This window comes from Solea senegalensis, linkage group LG21 (genome assembly GCF_019176455.1).
Source record: "Solea senegalensis isolate Sse05_10M linkage group LG21, IFAPA_SoseM_1, whole genome shotgun sequence".
Lineage (NCBI taxonomy): Eukaryota > Metazoa > Chordata > Actinopteri > Pleuronectiformes > Soleidae > Solea > Solea senegalensis.
The window spans coordinates 4,055,047-4,073,204 of NC_058040.1; the positions used below are offsets into that span (position 1 = coordinate 4,055,047).

The window sequence follows — 18,158 nt, forward strand, 5'->3', positions numbered from 1 at the left end:
ATCCATATTCATTCGTAAAATTCAAATACTCATTTGAGTAGAGCTCCAGCAGGTGAAATTATGCAATCGGAAAGGAAAAGAAAGCTTTTTTGAGAGGAGGTCTTGTTCAAATCCATAGATGTGTATATAGGGCAACACACATACCAGGCAATATGCCAGACAACTCATCTCTTCACTGGCTGTATTCATAAAAAGTGAATGTGGGTGATAGCTGTTATGTCATAGAATACCAAACAGTTTGGTCTTTTGACTGCTGTGTCTAAACTTTTCACTGGTGGTGTATATAGTGGGGTGTTCTAAGTCATGGAATCCCAGCCCTCGTGGGAAGAGAGATATTCATATTTCTGACATTTAGAATTAGAATTGTTATATTTGTTTCCCATCTTGATATAGGATGTGAGGTCATGAAAAAGTCGCAATGAAGCCACAAAACGTTATCAGTGTCATGTTGTAATGCATTAACTTATGTAACCAATAACATTAGACAATCTATCAATTAGATTGTCCCTCATTCATCACCATATAATGCAAATGATGTCATTATGAAATCAGAAGTATGTTTGTGGCATAAATAGCATAACCACAGGTTCATTTATGTGATAACTGCTTGCTCTATGTATTAAATATAAATATAAATGAAGATCTTGAAACAATGCATCATATTTTATAAGCCGAAAAGTATCTAATCATATAAATTTAATTTTAGTAAATTGAGCGAGATGCATAGAGTTGTAATATAAAGTAGGACAGAATTGAAATAAATATTTATTCAAACATACCTGTGTGTTCCGGTATATAATCACAAACATAGAATTAATTCAAAGAGTCAAGACCGCCTTTATTTGTCTTGTAAACAGCATAAATCAATTCAGTAGCATTGAAAACCCCTACCAAGCCTTTATATACAAACATATCATCAATTATTACACTGGAGGAGGAAAAACTTTGCGGGCATTTCACAAACATGAGATGCTCTCAGGATGACCAATTTTATATTATGTCTTCAGATATCTGACGAGCAGTAACATTCATTGTATCAAGTGAAAACAGACGGGGAACAGTTAAAACAAAGTAAAGTTTATATGCAAACCAGGGGGGAAGGGGACGCAGCCTCGAAAAAGACTCAATGCATTCTTTTAACCAAGAGTTAGCACTCTCTGCTCTCTGAAACTAATTAAGACAGGTCTAAGCCTCTGTATTTACACATGTTCTACACCTCTCCGTCACACATCCGATATAAAATGTTCATTAAAATGTTCATGTCACTTTTTCTCAAAGTAAACCCACATGAGAAGTAGTTTTGTCATGATGGGTTTACATCAGAATGTAAGCACTAAAAAAAAGGAAATTGACCATGGATATAAAGTTTGAATGAGCTATCTGGTAAACATTTTAGTGTTGTGTCAATTATTGCATAGTAAACTACACTTCAGATTTGGGAAGGGTGCATGCACCTGCTGTTTCGAGCACAGCAACAAACGACTCAAACCGTACAAAAAGCATAGGAAATCTCACTTGTGCGGGCTTACAGCTCGTGTCAGAGGAGGTGAAGCATTTCAACATTCATTTAGGGAAATATGAGAGGAAACAAACCACGGTCAGTCACATGATACAGCTTCTCACAAAGCACAGTCTATGCAGAATAAACATTCAGGCAAAGAGAAGTCAGGGAAACTGTTCAAAGTGCTTTATGGCTATTGAGAACAAGGGCTGCCTCAGAAAATCCAATTGGAAAAGCTGTTCTATAAACAGAGGAAGCTGTGACAGACGTACCTACTTCAATTTACTGACCTTAATATACACTTGAAGGCTGTAGATCCCTCACGGATATCTATGAAAACGTGTCTCTATTTTACATTTTTGGGAAGAAACTAGTACACAGGAATATATTACTAGAAAAGGATCAAATAAAGGGGAGTTCATTTTCAGTTCATGAGGCTAGAATATTATAATAAATAATATTCTAGCCTCATTTCTACAACCTTCAAAACATTCATTAATCATAACCTGCACCGCGCAGGTGGCAATGAGACGCAAGGATATGTTTGATGAGGAGAGAAAAGACAGGATTAGAGTACAAAAAGAAATGGGCTGTGTTCAGGTGTCCAGTGCGTCAGTGATCTATGGCCTTTAACTTTTAACAGTTCTCAATGTTGATATAGGGCAAATATGAGCCATGCTAGGCACTTAGGGTTCTTTTGTATTGACAGATGTGGGCTGATACAGATGTGAAGAGCAGCAAAGTGCCACTGAGCTCCTTCCACGTAGCTTGGTGAATAAAATAACAAGCCATTGCTGCTGAATTGGCTTAAATTCTTGCCGTAACCGCAACAATACCATACTATTTATTAAAGACCGTATTATCCCCTGCAAGAAAGTTTGAAATAATAAATCAAAGTGGGGGGAAACAAAAAAAACATAGTGTAACAGGAAACTTGTCTATACCATCATAAATGTGAGCCATGACTGAATACTGGGATTTATTCATAGAGCTAAAACCTTTTCTTCTACTATGTTAAGTGTGTTATCAAGTGTGTTATCCCTGATAGCATTAGTTCTAGTGCCATAAACCTATCAAGACCCTTCCTGCTTCCTGGCCCCCCTTTTTTAAAAACATTTCCCCAAATGGAAATATAGTATATACTGCATACGTACAGCCAGGGGTGGGGTGGGTATCTGTGCAAAAACTAGAAGACCAATAAAATAAGGAACAGGCTGTTGTTTATCTATCCTTAGTTGTCAGTTTTTCAATCAGCTCCTGTAGTGGGACCAGCTCTTTCCTGTCAATGAGGTTAAACTCCTGGAAAAAAAGAAGAAAAAAACATTAGCGTATGATACATCAAGTGTTATATTTTCTAATGCTACTTTACTACGCGAAGAGCAAAGGTCTACCTGAACAAAAAAGATGAAGTGTTTGAATGACGTGTTGAGGTGGGCCTCCTCTTGCAGCTGCATGACAGAGTCAAAGTGCTGGTGATAGATGTGGGCGTAGACTCTGAACAGGCGCTTCAGAATGGTCTTTGCCACGGACATGAAGTTCCGCTTAAAGGGGACACCTTGGGAATTGAGAGCAAGAAAACAAAAGCGGTTGAAATCATTCTGATCGTCAAAAATACAAGCAGAGCTCTGGACAATTCCATCAGCGTTGAGGCTGAGCAATTTACTTTAAGACACATTTTCAAAGTGCCTTAGTGAGTAGTACACATTGCTTTTTAGTTCCTTTTACCTCTCTGTTGCTGCAGGTCATATTATTGAGCTCAAAAATCTCAGAACAAACAAAGCAGATGCGGTCACACTAAAGTATGTTCTCCTGGATTACAAGGTTTTACGAGGCAGGTCAGAGCATGATTTCATGATTTAATGGAAAAGCAAACAACTGTGATTGCAACACAGAACCACCTCATGCTAACACTGTGTCAAGTGCTCAGGTGTAGCTAAGACATCGAGATGTTTGCAAACAGAAAAACAGTAACGGGTGTTTTGAGTTTTACTGGCACTACATGGTTATTAGTAGATAGTAACCTCAGTGACTGTTATTATAAGTTAAATCCACCAATACAGACAACAATGCTTATGTGGGCTATGTTTACTGAAAATACTCTTCTAATCTCATAACTAATGAATTAAGAGGTTATAAAAAAGGCTCTAAAATAGTATATATTATATATATTATTAACGATTTTAAAGGCCAGTTATTTTACCAATTATTTGTATAAATAGGATTTCTTTGTGACCCTGCCACGAAAGAGGAAGACGATAAAGATGAAAACATCAATGAAAGAAACAAAACTATACAAAGGATAAGTAAATGATTGGACTGGATAAAGGGGAACAGAATGTAAACAAACCAATCTTTGATGGGAAGAGACTCTCATCATCAAGCTGGTCTTGCACCCAGGTCATGAGGTAATCAATGTACTTTGGAGCAGAGCATTTGATTGGCTTCTTGATGTTGGTTCCATCAGCCCAGTGGTACTCATACCTAAGGAAAAACAGACGACAAACTTTCAGTGTTAAAAATTATAATAGACTCCATCTAGGATTGCATTCACCACTGAAGTTATTTTATGAATGTCTAATATGGACCCTTTATGTCTTGCAGAAACCAACCTAAATATTGGGAGACACGAGCAGAGTAACTACACTGAGAATCTACAAAGATTTAGACCTCTGACAGTGGTGGAGGTTTACAAATGTGCAGTGCTTGTCTGTCTTGACTGTCACATTATGTTTGTGGTGTTCCCTGGTTAAAAAAATATTGAGAAAACATGCACAATTATTGGGTCCACCACTACCTACCACTACCCCTGACAGATCGAATGGAGTTAAGCACAGTTAGTTGTTTGGTTTTACTAAAATGATAAACTTACTTAGGACCAGCAGACATGACTGGGCAGCTTTCCTCTGTGCAAAAGTCTGTGATGGTGCCATACAGCATGTTGATCTGGTTGAAGAAATCCACGGCTAAAGGGGGAACAGAACATTTTTGCATCAAAAGTGCATGAGGCTGAATATCATGTGAACCAGCACAAAACAAACAAACTAGAACCTTCTACCCTTCCCACCTCACTGCCTAGACCACATTTTAGATCAGACTTATACAGCACAGATTATGTTACTGCTTCCCAGTGGCAGACAACCAACACTGCCTTTCTATCATTTAGAATTATCTATGTAAAGGGAGGTTGGTGCTTCATTTGCTGATCGTCAACAAAAATGCATACTGAACAGCTGATGTGGCATGTGTTGTCATGTCAAAATTTAAATTAAAAAAAAAATTCCCTTACTCCCTTAGTGCACAGTGAGACAAACACTTCAGCAAGTCAGGCAATCTGACAAGGGAGGAAATTAAGCTTCCACTGACCAGCCATTTGTCACAATGCAGAGCAAAGTAAACACGGCTCTCAGCACAGACAATGAGGTCTACTCAACATTCACAGCGGTTTTTCTAGCATGAATACTCATGGTCTTTGGAGAGGATGCCAACATTTTACACTCTGGTGGTTCACAGGAACACTACTGAGACTACTAGCATACACACAAAGACTAAGAAGAGACATACATAAAAAAGGCGTGGGGGTTAAATCATTCTTGCAGGAATGTGAATTAAAAAGGGTGTATCAAGGGAGATGAGTGTAGGTTATTTAAACTTGGCACTTACTGTTAACTGCGACCCATTCGTTTAAGTCTTCACCCTCAGGCAACATGACTGCCATGCGCAGGTTTCCACTTCCCAGCGTAGCCTCTGCATGTTTCAACAGCTCGTACTGATGAGAACCCTCCGGGATATTCTTTTTGGGCTTGAACGTCTTGGATGAACGGCTTCCACTGTGAGTCAGATTTCAAAAGAGGAAGAAGAATTGGGTGACACATGTGGAGGGAGTGAAACGTTATGACAAATCATGAGTTCGCCCTGGTGTGGGCCCTCTGATTGTGAAAAGTTAGGATCTACCCAAGCCAACAAAAGAGTTGAGCTCCAACTGAGTTGATCACTTTGATGTAATCAAGAGTGAGGGGGGCCTGAACAATGTGTCACTCTGTGACACAATGTGTAATGAGGCCATTTGTAGAGGTACTGCATTCAATCTCTCTCAACGCACCATTAAACAACAATCCTTGTGCGTCATCACAACCTAGAAGGGTGTTTACCAAAACAGATACTACAACTTGAAACATATAGCAAAGCCAGTGTTTAAAAAGACAAGATTGGTCAGTTTGTGAAAATGTTAAACCTATTTCTAAATCTAAAACCAGAGAAAAGTATGCTCTTGTTGAACCAAATTCACACAAATGTTCTCTCTTACTAAAATGGATGTCAGATGATCTTAAACCACAAGATGGAAACAAAGATAAACATTTAAGATACACTGATATGTACGCTGTGCACGTCAAAGGGTGACAGAATTATCAAACGTTTCATCACTGACATTTCCATAACTTCCGTAACTTTAATGGTGAGCTCGACTCTAAATGCGTTTTTATCTTTCAGTTAACCAAATACATATTTATCACGCGAGTCAGCTGTACTTTATGAACTTCTGGTTCAGACATTGACTGGTGAATTGTGGTATATCGGGGACGGTTTAGCTCATGTAAACGAAGTGCTGCCACCAGCAAATACTCAAGCCAGACTGGGAGCATTCTCGAGTTAAATTTGCACTGATTCGTGATCGAAGGTAAAGACGATGGTGCTACTATTATGGTTATTTCAAATCTTAAACCGATGTCCATTACATACAAAATTCAGCAAAGAGAAAAACGAAACAAACCAGACATGCTAGGACGGGTCCAGGCTATAGACGAAGCCCGTATTCTGCTCTAGCTAGCGATGCAGCTAGCTAACCAATTAGCTTGCATTATTTACATTCTTTCAATTACAAAGCCGAATGGTCAGACAATTCAAATATTCATCACAATAATTAGAACTTACAACAGAAAGCTCATGTTTCCTTGGCGCCCGGAAAACAACAACTCCCCTGGCAAAGAGCAAAAAAAGGCAGAGTGGATGAAGACCAGAGGGATTGTTTGACACAACTCTCAGTCTCTCTCGTCCTCGGTTCTTTCTCCGGCTTCCTTTCAATGGCCTTTAAAGATCCAAATAAATCGATAAATACAAATAAATAGAACAGAAAATAAACAGATCTTAGTGTTGGAAAAAAAATCCTTGAGGAATTTTATAGAGACTTGTATCTACCGGCTGCTGATACGTACGCTGAGAGGCAGCAGCGTACTGAACGTAATGCTAACTTCTTCTGCTGAGGCCACAGGCGACTCACACGGAGCTCTTTCGTTTGCTGCCATCTAGTGGAATAAAATGGCTACTGTGATATTTACTATTGAACTGTCTTTTTAACTTCACTATTTTTTGATAGGCAACTAATAAAGCAAAAAAAAAACTAATCACAAATATCCATGCATTAGTCAGTACAAAGCTGGCAATCATCTAAGAGAGGAGGGAAGAAAACAAAAAGGACATTTAAATAGAAACATCTGCCTGACCCTCCTACCACAACCAAATCCCGCCCATCCCACCCATCCTGGACCATGGAGACATAAAGAACAATTACATGAAGGATTTAATTATAGTGATTGCTTGTTTCCAATGTGATCTATTTTCTTCTCCTTACTTGGTGTATTTTGGCAGCCCATTGTTCCACATGCGCTATATTGACAGAATGCAGAGCTTTCCATCTGCTAGCTTTTAGTCACTTTGCAGCAGTAAGATCAGCAAACAAGAGATGTTTCATCCTGACACAACAGAATGTCTGGGGAATCAGGAATTGTTTCAGACAATATGTTTGATAGCATTCCTGCAAAGACTCAGTTAATGTTGTTTTCAGTCTCCCTGGAATGGGTTTTGGTAAATATACAGTATATATGAGACAACAAATAGATGAGATAGATGTGTGGCACCAAAACAGCTGCTGAGAAGTGAAGAAGAAGAGAGTGTCATGTGAAATTCTTTTTCTACTCAGTTATCCTGAAATAGAAGCAGAGTGGGATTGTCTGGCAGAACTTCAAATAAACCAACATGCTTTAGTTTCCAGTCTTCAGCATACTTTTGTAATGTTTTAGAGCACTGTGTTAATAAATTCACTGATGTGTTGCCATTAGAGTATCTATCCATCCATCTTCTACCGCTTTATCCTCCACATGAGGGTCACGGGGAGCACTGTGCCAATCTCAGCTGACATAGGACGACAGGCAAGGTACATCCTGGACGGATTGCCAGTCCATCACAGGGCCACATACGGAGACAAACAACCATCCACTCTCACACCTACAGTCAATTTAGAGTGTCAAATTTACCTAATCCCCATATTGCATGTTTTTGGACTGTGGGAGGAAACTGGAGAACCAGAAAAAAACTCACGCACACGTGGGGAGAACATGCAAACTCCATGCAGAAAAGCCCTCGTTCTGACCGGGTGGCAAACACGGGTCTTCTTGCTGCAAAGGCAAGAGTCATTAGAGGATCATGATCATAAAATATATGATCCTGAGTGTCTTATCACCTGAAAATGTTGGCATGTTGGCCACCATGTTGAACTGGCAAGTTCCATTTAGCTGTATGACATTAAATTAACTGACTTCAACATCATAATGTGGCTGAGCAGTAATGAAAAAAATGATCATGATATCATTATCTTCAATATCAATATTACAAAGATTCAGTGTACAGTATAATAAATAATTCAAGCATTGTTTGAGGTTTGCACCGCTTCTGTTCCATCTTGGTACACGAAGAGACAGAGGGAACAGCAGACTTGCCACATGGTGAAAGATTACAGTAAAGATAATAGATAAAGTTTCAGGTGGAATATAAGTTGTTCACAAGGTAGCCATCTATCTAAACATTTTAGATAAAACAGAATTCAATACAAATCTTTTCCAGCGTTGATGTAGTTTTTGTTTAATGTTCTGGAACTAATAACCACAGTTTCTGCAGGAATCTGGTTTTGCTCACCATAAATGTCACTTATTTGTTCCTCACCATTAATAATTAGCACAAATAATACTACGTATTAATAATCTGTCTCTACATGTTACTTTCCGGAACCATAATAAAAGCGTCAGAACGTTAAAATAGAAAAAACTCACTATTAATCGTACTGTTAATTGTTAGCAGTGAGTTAACTGGGATCGAATAATGGCCACAATGTTACAGATTATAACATTTCCATTCCATTGACGTCAAAAATTAAGGTCATTAATATGATACAGTTTATAACATCAACACCCTGTGAATATGATGAGAAAACAGCATGTTGTTAGCCTAATTAGCTAAAATGAGCTATCATTAGCCACGTGCACCGGAAGTCATCTGATTACCAGGTGTATATCAGCTGTGCACCTGCGGCCTCCTCTCTTTCGCGCGCCTCTTCAGTCAGCAGCTGTGTTTGGTGTAGCCAGATCTCCCGGGAACAGAAGAGGCAAAGAGCAACGCGCAATTGAAAAGCTAAAAATAAAAAAAAGAAAAGCTTTTACATTCATTCAGACACCAAACGTTTCGCAGAGGAGGAAGGATTTCGTAGCCCGGAAGTGCCAATTAACGCTGCGTTTTTGTGTGTGTCTTCACCGCGCACCATGCGTCATCGCGTTCAAAATGTCGTGCGGGAGATCAGAAACCGGGTTCTGATTCAAGACGCCTTCAGAAAGGTCAGTGATTACTGAAACATTAACTAAACTTGAGTCTAATACACAGTCGGATGCTCTAACAAACGGAAAGTCTGTGTATATATGTAATGGATTGCGTTGCATTTAATGGAATGCACCTGCGGGTCAGTGAACGCGTCTTAAATGTGGGCCTTAAAAAATACCCACCTTAAATATTTCTCAATTTTATTAATTACAATTGAGCAGATGAAGCGATTCACTTTTGACTTCAAAATTAGGTCATTTTTGATGCTTTTCACATTTTTTTGCAACCAGCTAAATGGGACTTTCTGAATTCCCATCACTCACACACGTGCACTAAATACAAACATTAGTTTTCATGTAGGAGTGATATAATATATTGGTGATTTAATGTATCACTGATTCAAACCTTATTTATTTTAACAGACTTCATCGCCCTGCTCCAAGACCAAGTGGTGTTTGTTTGGCTGAAAAGGACCCAAACAACACCAAGAAGAAGTGAGTGACAGTTAAATACACAATTTAACTGTGTCTAACACATGTTTTTAAAGCTTAGAATGATGCAAAACTCAACACTATATTTTGTTTTGGCAAATCGAAAACAAACCCAGTGAGGTGTTTTTGTAAAAGATTTCAATTGTGTCTATTTTAACATTGTTAAATCTGAATTTAAGTGCCCTGTTTTTGTTCACTGAAAACATGGGGGGAGAGAGAAAAACATATTATAAAAGACATCATATGATTGACTGGTAACTTTTTTTTTTTCTCTTTTCAGTTTGATCATCATGAAGATCGTCAAATAGTAGGACGTCGTTTTTATTCCGGGTGGTCGCTGTGCCCCCACTACGCTCTTCGCTTGGCCGCCGTGCCTTTTTAAGTGCATCTGTCATGGCCGCCGTGCCATATGGCAGCTGTGCCTTTACATGTACCTGTCATGGCCGCCGTGCCTTGAAACTTCTTTCAGCTCACCATTTCACATACATATTAGTGCTTTACTTTACTTTAGGTGTATCAACGAAAGGGAAGCATCGTTTTATATTACTTTTTCAGGATGGCGGCCGTGTCGGCCTCCATGCGCATCTGCACAGCTCAAATATACTTTGAGAATAGTAGTTCATAGCATAGTAACTAATAGCCATTCATCCAATTTTAACCTTAGGCCGAGCATTAATTTCATGGTGGACTGCCATCCAACATTTTGAATTTCCTCATTTGACCCATCATCGAGCATTTATTTCATCGTGGACTGCCATCCAGCATTTTGAATTTCCTCATTTGACCCATCATCGAGCATTTATTTCGTCGTGGACTGCCATCCAGCATTTTGAATTTCCTGATTTGACTGACGCATCATCGCATTTACTTCGTCGTGGACTGCCATCCAGCATTTTTAATTTCCTGACTGACGCATCATCGAGCCATTTTAAATTTCCTGACTTCACATCGGGTCCCGCTGATGTACTGGAAATGTGAGTACCATGTCCAATTACGTACTTAATTCTTTGAGTTTGTGGTTTTTGCAAGAATACTGTGCTGTAACTTTTTTGTTTTATTTTTCTATTTCAGCTTGTCCATCCACGAGGACTGCCCACTTCATCCAACATTTTTTCAAAAAAAAACAAATGCTTTATTTAATTTGCTTGTCCAATTCAGATTTAACTATGAAAAACTACTTTGGACTATGTATGTAAAATGGAGGCTGTATGAGTCACTGAAAATACTGTTTAACTTATTGGATTTGTGATTTTGAATTTAACCTGTGCTAACAAAGCGGGCATAAAGGCAATAAATGGTTCTAAATATGCCCTAGCAATTAACACATTTAATGACCACAATATTAGATTAGATTAAATTCCTAAAATGCTAGACATTTGTACAGGTAATCGATTTATGCATGTGCCATGGTTGCTGTTTTTGGCATTGCTCTGTTTGCATCTCTCTGTATGTCTCTCTTCTGCTTGGGGGCTAGAGTTGGGGTTGGGTATCATGCAGCCTAAATAGACTAAATTTTGATAATTGGGCTTCTGATAGATGGGGGAAATTACATCCCTTTTTTTGTTATCGCAGCTTTAGGTTAACATGATTTAGCTTAATCATGCGCCCCCAAAATGACAACCTTGATAAAAGTTGTTTGCCATGTCATATAGATATTTATTTCCCCAACCATTAATTACTCAGAATTGGAATGTTTTGCAGCTCTTTGAAATAAATCAGTGGCTATTAATAAAACATACTAGAACTCAAATTAGTTTATTAGAATTAAATTAGGTGGGATTGATTAATTTTAACTAGTAATTAGTGACTCAATTGGTTATTCAGTCCATGGTAAATTTCACCCACCACACAGATTTTGTAATGCATAATGAAAGTTTAAGTTTAGACTACCTTGTCTTGCTCTGCCAGATTTAATTCCAGCTGGATACTCAAGTTAGTTGCGACATACTCCTTTTGCGTATCGTGTTGGGAGGCCTCCCAGCGGGGGAATTATTTTCCCACCGCTGCAGACCGCGTCACTAGAGTTGCGTTCATTATTTACCACAGCATCCGTGCTGCATGTTAGTTTCAGGACATACGGGGGTCAGTTGTGGGTGAGACAGAAGCTTGGGTTCTCTGGTAGGATGCAAACCTGGCAGAGCGACAACTATGGTAATTAAATGGTAACAATTATCAAGCACACTTAATTGCTTCATTTTCAGAATTACTGTTGAAGCAGTCATGACATTTGATAGTTCTAAATTACAGGATAAAGCAAATGGTTTAACTTGACATAGTATGTAACATTGTACTATGGGCCGAATTTCAGATCTTATTGTTCATTTACATTGTCTCGAGGCAGAAACTAAATAAAAATAGGGCATTTGGCAATTGAGCAAAATCCATCTTTTAGAGAAAGATGAGAAGCTCACTTTAGTATTGCATAGTTTCCAATTCAATGCACTCCAGGGCATTTCCTCCAGTATTGTCAGGGAAGCCCTCACCCAATTTAAACATTTAACAGTGATAGTAATAGAGCTAACAAAGTTGGTATTGCCCTAGAGACCCATTCATTAACAATCCCTTTATATTATACTTAAACACACTCAATGAGGATTTGTATTTGGGGTGTTCATCCTTTATCAGAATGAGGCTGTAGAATCAGTAAAGTCAGGGGGAGGGATGATTTTTAGGATGGACCTGGCCTGGATACACACCAAGGCAGCTGTGGTAAGATTATACCTTGCACACTTGGAACAGGTGAGCTACTAATGCAATTCTGAGTTTATTTTTATTTTTTGAAAGGAAAACAACTGAACTATCTAATTGTATCTTTTTGCTTCACAAGGGGCAGAATGAAAGAGCCGAAGTGGTGATGGAGGCCAGGACACCATGACCCAAAGATGCATCTTGGACAGCTGTGACGGAGCCGGGCAACCTGCACCAAACCATACATGATGCGTCTTTGCCATGAGTTGTCTTCATGTATGCTCAGTCACATATTCTTTACTTTAATACTTCAGTTTGATGCTTGATTGCATCATAAGGAGATTTATTTATTTTACTCTTGTGTTTAGATGTTTAACCTGGGATCACCTTGACCCTGCTACAAGATGAGCTCAACCACCATGCCCCCTGTTTCCAGTCAGTGTCCTGCACTCAACCCAGGCTGAATTCTAATCAACGTTGCATATAAAAAATGTTTTGTCTGTTCTTGTGTTCAGATAACCCTGGAGAGACTGCTGTATATCTGCAAGCCACGAAACGAGGTCAACCACCATGCCCCCAGTTTCCAGTGGATGAATGGGCTCAGACTGAATTCGAATCAAGGTTGCACATAACACTCTTGCACACTTGGAACAGGCGAGTGAATAGATCACCCCTGCAGAATGTGATAAAATGGAAATATCATAATTTTGCTTAAATGTGTGCAGAATGGAAAAGCCAATACGCTGATGGATGACACAGTTTGGGCTTTGTGTGGGTCCTGATGCCTCCAAACAAGATATGGTCACCACAGTTAAATCATCGTCGAAACGGACAACTTAAAATCCCTGACTCCTACTTTGCCCGTTTTCTTAAACATCATTGTTTACAAGTCACTGTCTCCCAATAATGCAAGAGCTCTTAAGCTCTCTTGCATGACCCGATAAATTTGTAATTTAACCAAAGTTTCCATAGTTAACTAAATATAGACTTCAGTTTGGAGTCCATGAGCTGGGTTTCCTTAACACGACAGAGAATGAGGTCAGAGTCGACTCATCACATGGTAAGGCTTTAGTCCTTCCCCTTCTTCTCTGTGTGTGACGGAAATCTGACCAAGGACCCGTACTGACCTGTGTGCTGTGGTTGTGCAGTTTCCAAAACTAGACAAGGATCCATCTAGTTTTGTGAATCAGTTCAACATGGCATGCAATAATTATCCTAACTCTTGACAAATCAGCAATTGCTGATGAGCTTTTTTTTTTTGGTCATGTATAGCAACATGACTACTTGTAAACTTGGCATGTGTTAAGCATTTGAGCAATTTGGAGTAGAGCTTTTAGAATTGTCCGTTTAAATCAGCGGCCATGGGACATTTCAGGTATACTTTTTCAATTATTGAACTTCTTTTGTTTAATACTTGTGTTTATATGATTTCTAATGTTGAACTTTTATAGACTTAATCACCAACCCTGAGCGCATTGTAGGGGACGATGCGTTGTAATGGTTCCAGGCTGAAATTATATCCAGGCCACTGGGGTAAAACTCTCTGCTGAGCACACTTGAACAGGTGAGTTACTTGTGTAACCCTGAACATTTGATTTGTAAGAAGAATGCAAAGTAAAATCTGAATGTAATATTTGATTGAGTAGATGCATAAGCCAAATGGTGATGGAGCAGGTTCAATTTCCTGTGCAGCTGACCAGCTGTGACATGTACCAAAATGTCTGTGATGCCTCCTTTTTACCAAAGGGATGGAATCAGGTATGTCATATCAAATATTGTCCACTTTTCTTTAATCAATGTTCGCTTTATATATATTTATTTTAAATCTATCTTCAGATGTCCAACCTCAAAGATTGGCGTCCTTATCTCTCCAAGCCCTACTCAGTGTTTTTACCTTCATGACCTTGTTCTGCTACATCTCTACAAACAAGGTAGTTGACCATTGTTCTACAAGTTTTCCAGTGGACAATATTCAGCAAATGAGCCCATGATGCCATCAAGTCACTGTGATAATGCTCTGCCTTTGTCTTTTGAGCAGGAGTGTGACTGGTGCAATTTTGAATATTTTATTTTGAAGGGAATACCATTGAAATATCTAATTGTATCTATATATTTGGTTTTTGCTTCCTTTTAGGACGCCATGACCCAACGATGTTGCATCTTGGACAGCTGTGAAGGAAGTGGGCAACCTGCACCAAACCATACATGATGCTTCTTCTTTGCCATGAGATGTCTTCATGTATGTGCAGTCAGATAGGTTCTTCTGTAAGTTAATACTTCTGTTTGATCCATGGTTGCTTCATAATATTTTCATCTTGTGTTTAGATGTTTAACCTGGGATTGCCTTGACCCCGCCACAACATGAGGTCAACCACCGTGCCCCCAGTTTCCCGTGGATGATGTCCACTACTGGACTCGAGCTGAATTCTAATCAAGGTTGCTCATAATGCTCTACATTGCCCACTTGGAACAGGTGAGAGAATGGATCACCCCTGAAGAATTTTTAACCGTAAGTTGAATTAAATGGAAATGTCATAGTTTTGCTTGAATGTGTGCAGAATTTTGGGAAATGTATGTACGACATTGTGACGTGGAGACATTGTATCCTGGACAGCTGTGAAGGAGACCTGTACCAAACCTTACTTGATGTCTCATTGTCATGATGCATCTTCAGGTATGTGTTTTCAGATATTGTCCACTTCTGTGTACTTGTTTTATGTATTGTTTTTCTTTCTTTACCCTTTAGGACCTGAGCTCAGGGCCCAGAAGTCATGACGCCTCCAAAGTTAAACCATCGTCGAAACGAACAACTTAAAATCCTTGACTCCTACTTTGCCCATTTTCTTAAACATCATTGTTTACAAGTCACTGTCTCCAAATCATGCAAGAGATCTTAAGCGCTCTTGCATGACCCCGATAGATTTGTTATTTAACCATAATTAACTAAATATAGACTTCAGTTTGGAGTCCATGAGCTGGTTTCCTTAACACTACAGAGAACGAGGTCAGAGTCGACTCATCACATGGTAAGGCTTTAGTCCTTCCCCTTCTTCTCTGTGTGTGACGGAAATCTGACCAAGGACCCGTACTGACCTGTGTGCTGTGGTTGTGCAGTTTCCAAAACTAGACAAGGATCCATCTAGTTTTGTGAATCAGTTCAACATAGCATGCAATAATTATCCTCACTCTTAACAAATCAGCAATTGCTGTTTAGCTTTTTTTTTTTTTTGGTCATGTATAGCAACATGACGACTTGTAAACATGGCATGTGTTAAGCATTTGAGCAATTTGGAGTCGAGCTTTTAAAGTTGTCCGTTTAATCAGTGGCCATGGGAAATCTTCAGGTATGCTTTTTCAATTATTGAACTTCTTTTGTCCTTTTGTTTAATACTTGTGTTTATTTTCAAATGTTGAACTTTTATAGACTTAATCACCAACCCTGAGCGCATTGCCTTGACATCACAACTGCATGTCTGCAAACCACAAGACGTCATCAACCACCCACTTCTGAGTTTGCAGGGGATGATGCGTAGTAATGGGCCCAGGCTGAAATCCTATCCAGACCACTGGGGTTAAACACTCTGCCAAGCACACTTGAACAGGTGAGTTACTCGTGTAACCCTGAACATTTGATTTGTTAGATGAATACAAAGTGAAATCTAAATCTAGTTTTTGCTTGAGTAGGTGCATAAGCCAAATGGTGATGAAGCAGATTCAGTTTCCTGTGCAACTGGGAAAATGATGTGGGTGACATGTACCAAAATGTCCTAATGGATTCAGGTATGTCCTATGAAATCTATTGTCCACTACTCTTTAATCCATGGTTGCTTTATGTTATAAGTTTCTTCTATATTTTCAGATACAGTCTCAAAGGCCTGTGTCCTAAACTCACCAAGCTCTACTCAATGACCTCTTATCCATATAATGGCAAGATATAGTCAACAACACTGTTCTACAAGTTTTCCAGTGGACGATATTTGGCAATGAGCCTGTGAAACCATCAAGTCATTGGTAATACTCTGCCTTGGTCTTTTGAACAGTTGAGTTACTAGTGTATGCTTGAGGATATGTTGATTGTGATAGGAATACACTGAAAATGGCTTATTTTGCTTGAATAGATCAGAATACGTGAGCCAAACTGATGGCAGGTTCAGTTTTCACAGTGTCACTTGGAGAACAGTGTAGGACTTCATGGACCAAAGGGGTGTCATCCTGGACAGCTGTCATGAGAGTTTGTTTGCCAACCTGTATCAAACCACACTGGATAATGATGATGCCTCTTTTGCCATGGCATGTCTTCACGTATGTCGTTGTCACCTTTTGGTCACTTCAGTTAAATTGTGGGTTGCAATATAAAGGTATTGAGTTTTTTTTTTCTCCGTTTTCAGGGTTTCACCCTCTGACCTCGATCACCAAACCCTGCTCACTGTCAAGAAATGGTCAACCACCTTGTTGTGCAAGCTTTCCAGGGTATGATCCAGTGATGAGCCTTACCTGGATTCATATCCAGGCTGCTGCGGACACATTCTACCTTGAACAGGTGAGCCCCTAGTGCACCTCGGTTGGTTTGATAAATTGTAAGATGAATACAAAGGTAAGTCGAAATGCATGTTTTGCTTAATTAGTTGCAGAATTGACAAGCCAGGGTTCTGTGGGATGCCGACATTGTGTCCTGGACAGCTGTGGTGATGGGGGCAGCCAACGTGAACCAAAATCTCCTTGAAGTTGCCTCTTGACTAATGGATGGATCAGGTATGAACTTTCAGATAATTCTCCACTTCTCTTTAAACTGTGATTTGCATTTAGAGGAGTATTGCACCTGTGAGGTATTGTGCAGCCGTCGTGATGTGTAAGAGGGAATGCAATGAAAATGTCATTTGGCTTTTTGATAATAGGTGTGCAATGCACAAGCCACATGGTGATGGACAACATGGTTTCTCGGGTTTCGTGCCACCAGGATATGGATGAAGAATGGAATGACTGAGATGTTGCATCCTGGACAGCAGCGATGGAGGTGGTCAGCCTGTGCCTGTCCTCATGTATGTCCTGTCTGATATGTTCTCCACTTCTGATTAATCTGTGGTTGCTTAATGTAATGATAGCTTTACTTTGTTTACAGACATTCAGCCTGAAGAACCTGTGACCTGACCTCATGTTGGAATGACATGTCACCGAACGACACAAAATGTTAAATACCATTATATGATTACTTGAAACACCTTACGGCCAGAGACTCATCCAAACCAGTGCATCCCATCTAACAGATTAGCAACTACACAGTACACCACTCTGTCAGCTGTTGGCCCATTAGACCATTGGCAAAGCAGACAACTTGAAATGGTTGATCCTAATTTCCCCAAACTCTTCAATATCACTTTTTACATGTCTAAAACATGCTGGAGATCTACTCAGTCTCTCCTGCGTGGCCCTCGGACTTAGTTAAATCACTTCAGTTTGGAGTCCATGAGCTGGTTTCCTTAACACTACAGAGAATGAGGTCAGAGTCGACTCATCACATGGTAAGGCTTTAGTCCTTCCCCTTCTTCTCTGTTTGTGTAAGGGAAATCTCACCGTGGACCCTTACTGGTTTGTGTGCTGTGGTTGTGCAGTTTCCAAAACTAGACAAGGATCCATCTAGTTTTGTGAATCAGTTCACCACGGTATGCAATTATTATCCTAAATCAGCATTTGCTGATGAGCCTTTTTTTTGTCATGTATAGCAACATGACTACATGTAGATTGTGTTTTGAAGCGTTTTGTCAAATTGGGATTAAACATTTAAAATTGTCAGCTTCATCTCTGGTCCAATTACAACAGCAGATGGTGCAACATGTGAA

The 18,158-nt window shown here is 39.5% G+C and overlaps 1 protein-coding gene and 1 long non-coding RNA gene across 2 annotated transcripts; one reads left to right on the forward strand and one right to left on the reverse strand.

Annotated features, from left to right (window-relative positions):
* Positions 1-817: 817 nt before the first annotated feature.
* On the reverse strand, positions 818-6,758 carry LOC122758598 (MOB kinase activator 1B). Its single transcript, XM_044012852.1, has 6 exons — positions 6,431-6,758; positions 5,162-5,328; positions 4,371-4,464; positions 3,849-3,982; positions 2,893-3,056; positions 818-2,800 (listed from the first exon to the last, which is right to left on the reverse strand). Exons 1-6 carry the CDS (start codon positions 6,442-6,444, stop codon positions 2,723-2,725), a joined length of 651 nt encoding a protein of 216 aa, XP_043868787.1. The 5' UTR covers positions 6,445-6,758; the 3' UTR covers positions 818-2,722.
* Positions 6,759-8,967: 2,209 nt separating this feature from the next.
* LOC122757988 lies at positions 8,968-18,155 on the forward strand. Its single transcript, XR_006358111.1, has 21 exons — positions 8,968-9,159; positions 9,565-9,636; positions 9,914-12,597; positions 12,690-12,756; positions 12,837-12,942; positions 13,047-13,696; positions 13,773-13,885; positions 13,968-14,079; positions 14,158-14,252; positions 14,456-14,560; positions 14,647-14,794; positions 14,880-14,995; positions 15,068-15,665; positions 15,746-15,923; positions 16,006-16,101; positions 16,181-16,332; positions 16,440-16,623; positions 16,710-16,861; positions 16,947-17,073; positions 17,217-17,360; positions 17,441-18,155. It is a non-coding gene; the product is annotated as an uncharacterized LOC122757988 (long non-coding RNA).
* Positions 18,156-18,158: the final 3 nt, after the last annotated feature.